The sequence below is a fragment of the Globicephala melas genome, chromosome 1 (genome assembly GCF_963455315.2).
Source record: "Globicephala melas chromosome 1, mGloMel1.2, whole genome shotgun sequence".
Classification (NCBI taxonomy): Eukaryota; Metazoa; Chordata; class Mammalia; order Artiodactyla; family Delphinidae; genus Globicephala; species Globicephala melas.
In genome coordinates, this window is record NC_083314.1 from 24,334,194 (window position 1) to 24,347,999 (window position 13,806).

Below are 13,806 nucleotides of genomic sequence, written 5' to 3' on the forward strand. Positions count from 1 at the left end.
CGAGTGGCGCTTTTTTGGCGGTCGATCGTGTAAATGTTCACCCCTGCACCACGTGCACCGTGGGTGCTCCGCCGCCGTAGGGTTAGGGCAGCGACTGTCAGAGCCACCCGGGAGCAGCCAGGGCCGCTGGGGGCTGGGAGGGCCTTCTAACCGCCAGTGCTGCGGCTGCACCTACCAGCCCAAGAGCTACGAGAGCCCAGCGATCGCTCTGCGCCAGGCCCACAGGCCGGCTGCGGGGTCGGCGGCGCAGGGGCCTCGCTGACCTGCCCGGGTGACGTCAGTTTATCCGCCGCAGGGCACAGTAACGAGGCGGTGGACTGCTTTCATTACCTGGATTCGCATTTTCTTAGTTTCCTAGCCTAAAGGGCTCTAAAAACCCACGTGACTAGAATTCCTGTTGTGCTCGGCTCCAGCGCCGCGTGCGCCACAGCCAAGGTCTCCTGTAGCCTTCACCACGCCTCTGGGGATGGAGTACTGTGTTCTTCGCCATTGCTTGGGGCAAACAGAAAAAGAATGGAGTCTTTTTTATGTCTGGAGGATGTCCTTTTTTTTTTTTTTTTTTCTAGGATGTCCTTTTTATATGAAGATACATAACACTCAGAGAGAGAATGACTTACCTGTTAGTTTTTTGGTGTTTTCCAAGTTGCTCAAAGAAGGAATTGCTACTCTTACCTGGTAACCGCGTTTTTTTTCCTTCTAGTTTTATTGGGAGATACCTGACGTACAGCACCATGTAAGTTTAAGGTGTAGAGCATAAATGATTTGACTTGCATACATCAAGAAATGATGACCACGATAAGTTTAGTGAACATCCGTCATCTCATATAGACACAACATTAAACAAATAGGAAAAAAATTGTTTCCCATGTGATGAGCACTCTTAGGGTTCACTCTCTTTAACAGCTTTCCTGTACGACACGCAGCAGTGTTCATTACATTCATCGTGTTGTACACATCCCTAGTACTTATTGATCTTATAACTGTAAGTTGGTACCTTTAGACTGCCTTCATCCAGTTCCTCTTCCCACCACCCCTGCCTCTGTAACTACAAGACTGAACTCTTTTTCTATAAGATTGTTCGTTTTAAAAGTATAACTGACCTAAAACCCTGTGTTACTTCCTGGTACCCAACATAGTGATTTGATATTTCTATGCATTTCAAAATGATCGTCAGTCTAGTTACCATCAAACAAGATACAAAGATAGTTTCATAATTATTGACTACCTTCCCCATACTGTCCATTTCATACCGAAGACTCACTTACTTTGCGCTTGGGAGTATGTACCTCTCCATCTCCCTCAACTATTTCCTTCCCCCACCCCCTTACACTCTAGCAACAACCTGTTTGCTTTCTGTATCTATGACTCTGTTTCTTTTTAGTTATTTTTTTAAAATTGAAGTACAGTTGATTTACAATATCATACTAATTTCAGGTGGAAAACATAGTGATTCAATATATTTATATATTATACTCCATTTAAAGTTATTATAAAATATTGGCTATATTCCCTGTGCTGTACAATATATTCTTGTAGCTTATTTATCTTATACATAGTAGTTTGTAACTCTTAATCCCCTACCGTATTTTGCCCCTTCTCCTTCCTTCTCCCTACTGGCAGCCACTAGTTTGTTCTCTATATCTGTGGGTCTGTTTCTGTTTTGTTATATTCATTCATTTTATTTTTTAGAACCCACATATGAGTGATAACATACAATATTTGTCTTTCTCTGTCAAGCTTATTTCAATAAGCATGATACCCTCTAGGTCCATCCACATGGTTGCAAATGGCAGAATTTCATCCTTTTTATGGCTGAGTAATATTCCATTGTGTGTGTGTGTGTGTGTGTGTGTGTGTGTGTATATCTCACATCTTCTTTAACCAGTCGTCTGTTGATGGGAACTTTGGGTTGTTTCCACATCTTGGCTGTTGTAAACAGGGCTGCTATGAACATTGGGGCGCATGTATATTTTTGAATTAGAGTTTCTTTTCTGGATATATGCCCAGGAGTGGGATTGCTGGATCATATGGTAGCTCTATTTTTAGTTTTTAAAGGAACCTCCATACAGCTTTCCATAGTGGCTGTGTGAATTAACATTCCCACCAACAGTGGGCTAGGGCTCCCTTTTCTTCACATCCTGGCCAATATTTGTTATTTGTAGATTTTTTTGATGAGAGCCATTCTGACAGGTGGGAGAAAATCTCTCATTGTGGTTTTGATTTGCATTTCTCTGATGATTAGTGATGTTGAGCATCTTTTCATGTTCCTTTTGGCCATCTGTATATCTTCTTTGAAAAAATATCTATTTAGGTCTTCTGTGCATTTTTTTTTTACTCTAGAATATGGAACACTTCATGAATTTGCATGTCATCCTTGCGCAGGGGCCATGCTAATCTTCTCTGTATTCTTACAGCTTTAGTATATGTGCTGCCAAAGTGAGCACTCTTCTGCCCATTCTTTAATGAGGTTGTTTGCTTTTTGGATATTGAGTTGTATAAGCTGTTAATATATTTTAGATGTTAACCCCTTATCAGTCATATCATTTGCAAATATTTTCTCCCATTCAGTAGGTTGTGTTTTCATTTTGTTGATGGTTTCCTTTGCTGTGCAAAACTTCTAAGTTTAATTAGGTCCCATTGGTTTTTTTTTTTTTTTTGGCCATGCCACACAGTGCGCCTAGTTCCCTGACCAGGGATCAAACCTGCACCCCCTGCAGTGGAAGTGGGGAGTTTTAACCACTGGACCACCAGGGACGTCCCCCATTGGTTTATTTTTTATTTTGTTTCTTTTGCTTAGCAGACAGAGCCAAAAAAATAATGCTACGATTTATGTCAAAGAGTGTTTTGCCTATGTTTTATCCTAGGAGGTTTATGGTTTCAGGACTTACATTTAGGGCTTTAATCCATTTTGAGTTTACATTTGTATATTGTGTGAGAAAATGTTCTAATTTCATTCTTTTACATGTAGCTATCCAGTTTTCCCAGCACCACTTATTAAAGAAACTGTCTTTTCTCCATTGTATATCCTTGCCTCCTTTGTCATAGGTTAATTGAACATAGGTGCATGGTTTTATATCTGGGCTCTCTGTTCTGTTCCACTGATCTATATGTCTGTTTTGTGCCAGTACCATGTTGTTTTGATTACTGCAGCTTTGTAGTATAGTCTGAAATCAGGGAGCCTGACGCCTCTATCTTCATTCTTTCTTCTCAAGACAGCTTTGGCATTTGGGGATCTTTTGTGGTTCCATATAAATTTTAGAATTGTTTGCTCTAGTTCTGAGAACTGTCATGGCAATTTTGATACAGCTTGCATTAAATCTGTAGATTGCTTTGGTAGATGTGGACTTTTTAACAGTATTAATTTTTCCAATCCATGAACATGGGATATCTTTCCATTTCTTTAAATCATCTTCAATTTCCTTCATCAATGTTTTATAGTTTCAGAGTATAGATCTTTCACCTCCTTGGTTAAGTTTACTCCTAGTTTATTCTCTTTTTTGCAATTGTAAATGGGATTGTTTTCTTGAATTCTCTTTCTGATAGTTCATTATTAGTATATAGAAAAGCAACAGATTTCTGTATATTAATCTTGTATCCTGCAAATTTACTGAATTCATTTAATAGCCCTAATAATCTTTTGGTGTAGACTTTATGGTTTTCTATATATCAAATTATGTCATCTGCACATAGTGACAGTTTTACATCTTCCCTTCCAATTTGGATGCCTTTTATTGCTTCTTCTTGTCTGGTGGCTGTGGCTAGGACTTCAAATACTATGTTAATTAGAGGTGGTAACAGTGGACATCCTTGTCTTTTTACTGATTTTAGAGGAAAGGCTTTCAGCTTTTCACCAGTGAGTACAATGTTAGCTGTGGATTTGTCATAAATGGCATTTATTATGTTGAGATGTGTCCCCTTTAAACCCACCTGATGAGAGTTTTTATCATGAATGTAAAGCTGGTTTAGTGGTGCTGAACTCTTAATTTTTGCTTGTCTATGAAACTCTATCTCTCCTTTAAATCTGAATTATAGCCTTGCTGGGCACAGTATTCTTGGTTGCAGGGTTTTTTCCTTTCATCATTTAAAATATATCATGCCACTCCCTTCTGGCTAGCAAAGTTTCTGCTGACAAGTTAGCTAATAGCCATATGGGAGTTCTCTTGTATGTAACTTGTTGCTATTCTCTTTCTGCTTTTAAGAGTCTCTCTTTATCTTTAATTTTTGCCATTTTAATTACCATGTGTCTTGCTGTAGATATCTTTGGGATCATCTTGTTTTGGACTCTCTTTGCTTCCTGGACTTGAATGTCTATTTCCTCTCCCAGGTTAGAGAAGTTTGCAGCTATTATTTCTTCAAATAAGTTCTCTGACCTTTTCTCTCTCTCTTCTCCTCCTTCCGGGACCCCTATAATGCAAATGTTAATATGTTTGATGTTGTCCCAGAGATCTCTTAAACTGTCCTCCTTTAAAAAATTCTTTTTTCGGGCTTCCCTGGTGGCGCAGTGGTTGAGAGTCCGCCTGCCGATGCAGGGGACGCGGGTTCGTGCCCCGGTCTGGGAGGGTCCCACATGCCGCGGAGCGGCTGGGCCCGTGAGCCGTGGCCACTGAGCCTGCGCTTCCGGAGCCTTTGCTCCGTGACGGGAGAGGCCCCAATAGTGAGAGGCCCGTGTACCGCAAAAAAAAAAAAAAAAAATTCTTTTTTCTTTTTATGTTCAGCTTTGGTGATTTCCACTACTCTCTCTTCCAGTTTGCTGATCTGTTCCTCTGTATCATCTAATCTACTGTTGATTCCTTCTAGTGTATTTTTTTCATTTCAGTTATTGTATTCTTCAACTCTGTTTGGTTCTTTTTTATATTTTCTAAACCTTTGTTAAAATTCTCATTGTGTCACTTCATTCTTCTCCCGATTTCTTTGAGCATCTTTATGATCATTACTTAGAACTCTTTATTGGGTAGGTTGCTTATCTCCATTTCATTTTGTTCTTCTTTTTTATCTTTGTTCCCTCATTTGGAACATATTTCTTTGTTGCCTTATCTTGACTAATTTGCTTTTTTATTTCTATATATTTGGTAGAAATATATGGTTATATCTCCCAATCTTGGAGAAGTGGCCTTTTGTAGGAGACGTCCTATGTGTCCCAGCAGTGCCCTCCCCTCTGATCACCAGAGCTGTATGCTATAGGGATGCCTCCTATACTGGCTGTGTGGGCCCTTCTGTTGTAGTGGGATGACTACTGTGGGTGGTCTGGTAGGCATGGCTGGCCCCCAGTCTGGTTGGTTGCCAGGTCCTGCCTTTTGTAGAGGTTGCCAGCCACTTATGGTTGGGGCTGTGTTATGAGGTGGCTAGCTGTGGAGCCCCAGGGGTTCTGGGGCTTGTCCTGGCCCACTGGTGGGTGGAGCTGGGCCCTGGGGTGGCTGTTTGCAAGGCCAGGGATCTCAGATCTACTCTTGCCTGCTTGCCTGCTGGTGGGTGGTGCTGTCTCCTGACATGGCTGGCGGTGGGGCCTGGGGTGTCCCAACTCTGGTGTCGGCCCACTGGTGAGTGGGCCTGGATCCTGAGGCAGATCTAGAGATGCCCACGTTTCTCGCAACTGCTGTTGGCTTGCTGGTGGGTGGGGTTGGGGCTCAGGGGCGTCCTAGGGCTAGTGCTGGCCTGATGGCTGCAGAGTCCTGCAGGTCCCACAGTTGTTGTTGACCTGGTGAGTGAGGCTATGTCCTGGGGTCTCTGGCTGTATGGTCCTGGGGGTCCTGGAGCTGGTTTTGGCCCACTGGTGGGCAGGGTGGGGGCCTAGTGATTCCTGGAGTTGGTATCAACCCGCTGGTGGGCAGGGCTGGGTCCCCTAGCAGCTGGGGGCTCAGGGAGTCCTTAGGCAGCAGCCTGCTGATGGATGGGGCTGTGCCCCCTTCCACTACCTGCTTGGCCTGAGGTATCCTAGGACTGGTGCTGACTGGCTCGTGGGTGGGGCCAGGTCCCAGCACTAGCGCACTAGAGGGAGGACTCCAAAATGTGCTTGTCAGCACCAGTGTCCTCTTGGTAGAATAGGCACCCCAGATGGCTGCCCCAGCACCTATGTCCCCTGGTGAGCTCCAGTTGCCTCCTGCCTCTCCAGGAGGCTCTCCAAGATCAGCAGGTGGGTCTGATCCAGGCTCCTTTCAAATTAGTGTTTCTGCCCTGGGTCTCTAAATGTGTGAGATTTTGGGTGCATCCTTTAAGAGTGAAGTCTACGTTTCCCACAGCCCTTTAGCTCTCCTGAAAGTAAGCCCAGCTGACCTTCAAAGCCAAATGTTCTGGAGGTTTGTCTTCCCAGTGCAGGACTCCCAGGCTAGGGTGCTTGATGTGGGGCTGAGACCCCTCACTCCTTGGCGAGAACCCCTGCAATTGTAATTATCTTCCTGTTTGTGAGTTGCTCACCTGGGGTTATAGGTCTTGATTACACTGTGTCTCCACTCCTCCTACCCATCTCGTTGTGGTGGTTCCCTCTTTATATCTTTAGTTGTAGAAGATCTTTTCTACTCATCTTCAGGTCTTCCTCATCGATAGTTGCCCTATAAATAGTTCTAATTTTGGGCTTCCCTGGTGGCGCAGTGGTTGAGAATCTGCCTGCCAGTGCAGGGGACACGGGTTCGAGCCCTGGTCTGGGAAGATCCCACATGCCACGGAGCAACTGGGCCCGTGAGCCACAACTACTGAGCCTGTGCGTCTGGAGCCTATGCTCTGCAACAAGAGAGGCCCGTGCACCGCGATGAAGAGTGGCCCCCGCTCACCGCAACTAGAGAAAGCCCTCGCACAGAAACGAAGACCCAACACAGCCATAAATAAATAAATACATTTATATTAAAAAAAAAAGTTCTAATTTTGGTGTGCTCATGGGAGGAGGTGAGCTCAGGGACTTCCTACTCCTCCGTGTTGGTCACTCCTCCTGGTAACCCTCACTTACTGAAGGGACAGACAGTACCAGGCTCTTGTCCTAGATTTTCTGCTCATTGGGTGTGAGCACACAAGTTTATTATCTTATAGTTCAGTAGGTTAAAAGTCCAACACCGATCTCACTGGGCTAAAAGCAAGGTGTCAGGAGGGATGTTTTACTTTCTGGAAGCTTGAGGGGAGAGTATGTTTCCTTGCTCTTCAAGCTTCTAGAGCCACCAACATTCCTTGGCTCATGGCCATCTTCAAAGTCATCCACATAGCATCCCTCTGACCCTGCTTCCATCACCATCTCTCTTTCTCTGACCCCCTCTTCTACCTCCCTCTTCCACATTTAAGGGCTATGTGATTACACCGGGCCTATCTGGATAATACAAGCTAATCTCCCTATTTTAAGGTCAGCTGATAAGCAAACTTAATTCCTCTTTGCCGTAAGGTAACATATTCACAGGTTCCAGCGACTGGGACATGGACATCTTTGAGGGTCATTCTACTGTGTACAACAAGCCTTCATTTCTCCTGGGAGGGTCTGTTTTCTAACTCCATCATTTCCCCTAAGTCATTTCTTGGGATCCAGCAATGCTGAAGTAAATAGGTCAGGAATGAATGTAGTGCTTTTGAAGGACCTCACCAAAGCTAAGTTTGATGAGAGTGTTATTGATCTTGGGTACCCAAAATCCAGCCCATCAGAGACAGCATGCTGGGAAAAATCATAGAAATGAGTCGTTAGCGCAGCAGATGGAATCAAATATTGGCGACCTACCTTTGTGTTTCCAGGTGTGGATTTGGTCAAAAGCCAAGTTTATCAATAGGAAATTCCTAATGGAGGAACTTTACCAGCGTTTTCTGGATGGAGAAGATAGCCACGTAGCTCAGGAAGAGGACCCTTTCTGGGATCCTGCTGAGGTCATCCACTTGGGCTCAGCTCACATCTGGCTCCAGTCACTTGCCTACTGCATGAAGTTCGAAGAGCAAGTGGAGTTTCTGAACTGTGACGGGCTAGAAGAGGCAGTGTTGCATATCCACATGGGCCCCTGCTCCCCGACAGGACAGTGGGTATCTCCTCCGCCACCTTGTCTAGTTCTGGGTCGGCCACACAGAAAACTCATAGCACGCCTGAGTTCTCCTGGAGGGGGTGGTCAGCTTGGTACCCTGAAGAGGTCATTCGTGAGGCAAATGAATGAACTCGTTCATTCATAATTTGGCTTTATCAAATCTGATTTTGCCATGGCAGCCAAAGCAGCTGACCTGGAATACTTAAAATCCCATGTCCAGCAGCCTTTGAGCAGCTCAGCACTGCCCTAGGGGACCAAAGGAGTGAGGAGGAGGATATCCTGCAAAGAGGCAGGAGTGTAGTAGAAGGAAATGTGGACATGAACCAATAGACCTAGTTGGTAAAGAAGCCAAGAGTGCTGTAGGACCTTCTACTCACAGCCCCCCCACCCCACCCGCCGGAGCGCCCGTGAGGTCTGGTACCCGCCACACCCACTTGCTCTTTCCAGTGTTAGGTCCTCATCCCTGCTGATGAGGCCCAAGAGGCAGAAGCAGAAAAGCTCATTTTGTAGCTCAGCCTATCTCCCTGCACAGACTCTGGTAATTTCTTTGTTCCTTTTCTCAAGGAAGGAACTGTGGTGTCTGTTTCCTTATGTGGCCTCATTCTGAGCTGTTATCCAACCTTTGTTCTAACCCCACTCCATTACCTTTACTGTCCCCTTAGGGCGTCTCATCTGTTTTCTCTCTTTGGGCCAAAGGCAGTTAAGGGAGCTTTTACAAAAGCTAAAGTCTCTTAGCAATTCTAAGCAAAGAGGCTGGCAGGAGGTCTGGTCTGGGTGCCAGGGTCCTCATGGGTACCCGATGCAATCTTTTTCTCTTTCTGAAGAAGAAACAGGCTGAAGAAGGGAGCAGGAAAACTGCAAAGTACTGTGACTAAAAGACCAAGATGACCGTTGACTCACTGTCTTTACTGGGACTCTAAGAAAACTTCTTGGTCATTTTGCTACTTCGGGCTTCTAGGCTGCCTGATGGTTACATTTCCCACTCTGAATTAATAAAGTAGCATTCTGGTTTACAGGTTTCAATCTTTGTGAGCTCGTTGATGTGAGAGAGGTCCCCTATTGGAAAGCTGTCCCTATTGGGTTCTGAGCCTGAGGGCCTGGGGTTGACCCTAGACCATGAGGAGTTCACTGCGGTAGATGACACCCGGAGAGGCTGCATCTGGGCAGCCAGCTGGCTTTCTCTGGGTGGCAGCCCCTCTGTCCCACTGGGAACCCACCTAAATCTTCAATGCTAGTTTGGCACCCACATCTGGGTACATTTACTGCAAGAAGCTGTTATATTCCTGTCTCCTCCTTGAGACGGTCCATATCTTACCTTGAAGTACTAGAGCATGGAGTGGGCTCTTGTTATATGTCTCTTGAATGAATGAATTCTACAGCTGGTAATATTACCCATCCTTCCTTCAGAGAATCTGGCCATCTCTTAGGAGTCTATGTAATTCCCATTGACATCACAGTCCTAACTTGCTTGGACCCAGGCTAACCTGTGACAATGTTTACCTCTTCTGTTTGTAGAGCATGTGGCGAGGAGGATGTGGTTATTGACCCACTGGAGCTGCTGGGCAAGAGAATGGACTTCCAGATTCGCATTGTGCAGTGCCTTGGCACCAAGTGGCTAAAGGAAGATGCAGAGCGGGGTGTTCAGATGGGGTACCAGCCTGCCCCGCAGAGCTGCTGAACACGAACTGCCCACTTTGTGGGCCCTGGTGGGAGGGAGTCTTTCCTCAAGTTTTAAGAATGAGCTATCATGTCATTTTCTTACGTTTTTTTTTGCTTGTTCAACCCCCAAATGACTATTTCCTCCAACTGTTTAACAGACAGATAAGCCGCATGCCCCTCCAGTCAGTGGAATGTGATTAGCGCATACTGATCCTCCTAAGTAATTGAAGCAAAGAGTCAGAAATTTTAATTATCAGAAAGACTATCCAGTAAAACTGTGTTATCTAAGTAGGACGATTGGGTTTATTTTATTTAGTTGGAAACAAAAGGACTGTATTACAATATGGCAGAGGCACCAGATATGCTTAAACTAAAAGCTTAAACTAATTAAGCTAAAAGGATATTAAAAGATAAAGCAATAAAAAAGGTAGGCATTGAAGGACAAAAACAAACTGCAACCCCATGTGGAAAATTAACAATTTTAGATTATCTAAGTGGAAAGTATTTATCAAAATCCTTTTCTCTTTTTGTTAGGCATTTAATATTATCTATGTAATGATGATACCCACATTGAATAGCTGAGATGTTGGAGGTGGCAATCACGAGAATCCATTATAGGTCACCTTTTATCAACTAACCAAAGCAGGCTATAATTCTTTGGCTCACCTGATACTTTTCTTTACAAATGTATCCCTTATGGTTTTAAGTTATGTTTTCTGTTCTTGTCTCAGGTACAGAATTTATGATCTTCCAAACACTTTATATACCAAGCCTGTATGGAAAATTCTGAATCCCCAAATTGAAGAGACTGTCCAATTTACAGCCTTAAATGCATCTCAGGAGTTTCTGAATTATTTACAGACAAATGCTCTCATTGTTGATTTATGGGGCCTTCAAGGTACCATGTTTACTTCTTCTTTTGCATGGTGCATTCCTCAGTCAGATATCATGTCTGTATACCTAGGGCTGCAGAGGAGGGAGATGGAGGGAGGAGGTCAGGGTCTTGACAGCAGTGGCCAAGAGCTATCGTCCCTTGGGCCTCTGGGTTTTAGTCCACAGGTGATCATATGGCTTAAATCTCCTCACACAACAGGGGGGCTGGACAACTGAGACATTTCTTTCCTTGATGGTGTCTCCCTCACACTACAGAAGGCTGTGCCGAACTGAGCTGCTCTCAGCCAGGCCTCATGGTCACAGGTGAAGGCCACATCATGGTGGACACCAAGAAAATATCCTCCATGATGGATAAGGGCCAGGTGTGTATACTTAAGTGACATTAAAAATAGATGTCACAGATGACTAAAAATATCTCCGATGACAGTTGCTTGGGGATCATCAATGTTCCTTCCCATTAAAAAACCTTTTTCTTGATTTATTCCTGTGAACCCTGAGGGTCTTAAACCCTGGTCACCACACCTCTCCACCCCACGTAGTTTTCACATGGTAGGAACAACTGCCACTCTTCAAGCGTATGCAAATAATCCAGCAAAAGGCTAAACTGACCTGTTTTTTGTAGACTACATCAAACCAGATACCAGAACTTTATCTGAAGCTGCTCAAGTTAGAACAGGAGACAGAACTGCTCAGAAACATTAACAGAGTGCTCAGAGAGGAAAATGTGTTTCTTAAAGAATCTCTTGAGAAAACTGGTTCTAGTCAACAAGGTAAGAGGCCGCTCAAGTCTTGGTGTTTAGCTTTTCTCTAAACTCCTACATTTGTGGTGTGTATTTTCTTTCTAAGAAATGAGATTTTAAATGAGTTAATATCTTGTTTCAGTTTTAAAAAAGGGGGGGAACATTTTTTCCTTTTTCCTTGTAAGATTTCTTTGAATGGGTCCAAACCGGTGCCTGATAAATGCTGATGTAGTAAAATGCACCAAGATAATTAAATATATAAATATCTGGATAAATAAATAGATGAATAAATAAATGTTATCTTTCAACCTCAGCACATAAGCCTTCCAATACCCTGAAGCTAACTGGGACGACAGCACAATTGCCAGCAGCCAGAGAGATTAATCAGATGCGCACCCAGCAAGCCAGCTATGACAGAGAATTTGCCAAAGCTCTTAAGGTGTTCTACCAAAGCATGAATGTGGCAAGAGGGCAGTTTCTCAAATTGAGACATCATAAACCTCCTGTAAGTAACCAGAATCCTGGGAGCAAAAGGAATTTCTTTCCATTAAATGCAGCTGTTTGATATAACTACATTTCCTGAGCGTGGGGACGTGGGTGTGCTTAAGCCAAAGAGCAGGTTGAGGCCTAGAACACTGTGAGTCTGCTGCTTTCGGGGCTCCACCCATCTTTGCTCCCATTTTTCACTTTAGTGTACATCTGGCTGGTTCAAGGCAGCCGTGGCCACTGCAGCACTGATATTCCTGCACTTAAGGATGTACAGAGTATCTCAGAAATGCAAGTTCGCTTTATCATTATAAAACCAAATAAATATAATTCATCACATTAAGATATTATAGGAGAAAAATCATGATTATTTCAATATATACAAAAAAAGCATGTGATAAAATTCAGCATCCTACCACGATAAAAACTTTTAGCAAACTAGGAATAAAATGGACATTACTTAATCTGATAAAGGCAATCTTAAATGAACACACAGTAAGCATAATCTTAATGGTAAATCACCGATGCCAGCTATCTTCACTTCTGTTTGACATTGTACTTTAGGTTTTAGCCAGTGCAGCAAGTCCAGAAATAAAAGGTATAAGGATTGGAAAGGAAAAAAAGGTAATAATAATAATAATAGTATACATTTATGTAATACTTACTAAGTGCTTTTACATTTACTGACTCAATTCTTGCAACAACCTGATGGGTAGGTACTATCATTAGCTTTATTATACAGTTGATGGATCTAAGGCACAAGAGAGGTTAAGTAACTTACGTAAGGACACACAACTAGTAAGTGTCAGGGCCAAGCTCCAAACCCAGGGCTGCTCCATGGTCTATACTCTTTCCCACTACACCATGATGCCTCTAGTATTATTTGCAGATGACATGTTTATGTAAATAGAAAACCGAAAAGAATTTATAAATAAATTACAAGGTTGCTGGATACAAAAATCAATATTTAATTAATTATGTTTGAATATAACAGCAATAGAACAACATTTTTAAAATAAAAGATAGTTTTGTTTTTTTTTTTTTGGCGGTACTTGGGCCTCTCACTGTTGTGGCCTCTCCCATTGCAGAGCACAGGCTCCGGACGCGCAGGCTCAGTGGCCATGGCTCACGGGCCCAGCCGCTCCACGGCATGTGGGATCTTCCCGGACCGGGGCACGAACCCGTGTCCCCTGCATTGGCAGGCAGACTCTCAACCACTGCGCCACCAGGGAAGCCCCGAAAAGATAGCATTTATAATCGCATCAAATGTAAGAAGTACTTAGGCCTAGAGCTAACATAAAGTATGGACTTCTATGGAGAAAATTTTAAAGCTTGTTTGAGAGATGTTAAAGATGATCTAAGTAAATGGAGAAACATGCCATGGCTCCATGGTTTGGAAGGTTTGCTACTGTAAATCTGTAAAGTCTCCTGAGATTCAATATAATCCCAATAAAATGTAATGGAATCTGACAAGATGATCCTATAATTTAGATGGAATCACAAAAGCAAAGTTTAGCCGAGACAATCCAAGGCTCAAAAACAAGGTAGAGAACTTGCCCTACTCTATATCAAGGCTTATTTTAATGCTAGTGTAACAGACGGTAAGGTATTGCCCAAATGTAGGTAAGATAACCAAAGGAAAAGAAGGCCAAGAAACAGATTCACTCAGAATTAGAGACTTGATATATGACCGAGGTGGAACCAAAGATGAGTGTGGCAAGGATGGATTTTTCAATAAACAGTGCTCAGAGCATTCAGAATACATATGAAGATAAATGAAATTGGAGCCTTATCTAGAACTATACCTAGAAGTCAATTTTAGGTGAGAATTAAAGACCTATACGTGAAAGGTAAACCCCTAACGCTTACAGAAGGTACTTTAGGAGACGTCTTCATGACCTCACAGTGGAAAAGGATTTAAATATGACAAGAAAAATACCTAGATTTAAAGAAAAAGATTGATAGACTCACCTATATTAAAATTGTGAAGTTTGGTCCAGAAACCAAAACAAAGTCGAAAGGGATAGGAAAAGTCATTTGCAACACAT

At 43.2% G+C, this 13,806-nt stretch overlaps 1 protein-coding gene and 1 non-coding gene across 2 annotated transcripts in view; one reads left to right on the forward strand and one right to left on the reverse strand.

Moving 5' to 3' along the window:
* The window catches only part of LOC115859539 (kinesin-like protein KIF28P), an 85,620-nt gene that overhangs the window by 68,422 nt on the left and 3,392 nt on the right, over window positions 1-13,806 (forward strand). Inside the window, exons 17-22 of the mRNA XM_030868599.2 lie at window positions 7,702-7,976; window positions 9,495-9,629; window positions 10,370-10,536; window positions 10,788-10,894; window positions 11,155-11,302; window positions 11,587-11,777. Of these exons, the coding sequence (XP_030724459.2) occupies window positions 7,702-7,976; window positions 9,495-9,629; window positions 10,370-10,536; window positions 10,788-10,894; window positions 11,155-11,302; window positions 11,587-11,777 (1,023 nt within the window). The remainder of the gene's footprint in view (window positions 1-7,701; window positions 7,977-9,494; window positions 9,630-10,369; window positions 10,537-10,787; window positions 10,895-11,154; window positions 11,303-11,586; window positions 11,778-13,806) is intronic.
* On the reverse strand, window positions 2,338-2,444 carry LOC115859558 (U6 spliceosomal RNA). The gene has a single exon (XR_004042100.1). It is a non-coding gene; the product is annotated as a U6 spliceosomal RNA (small nuclear RNA).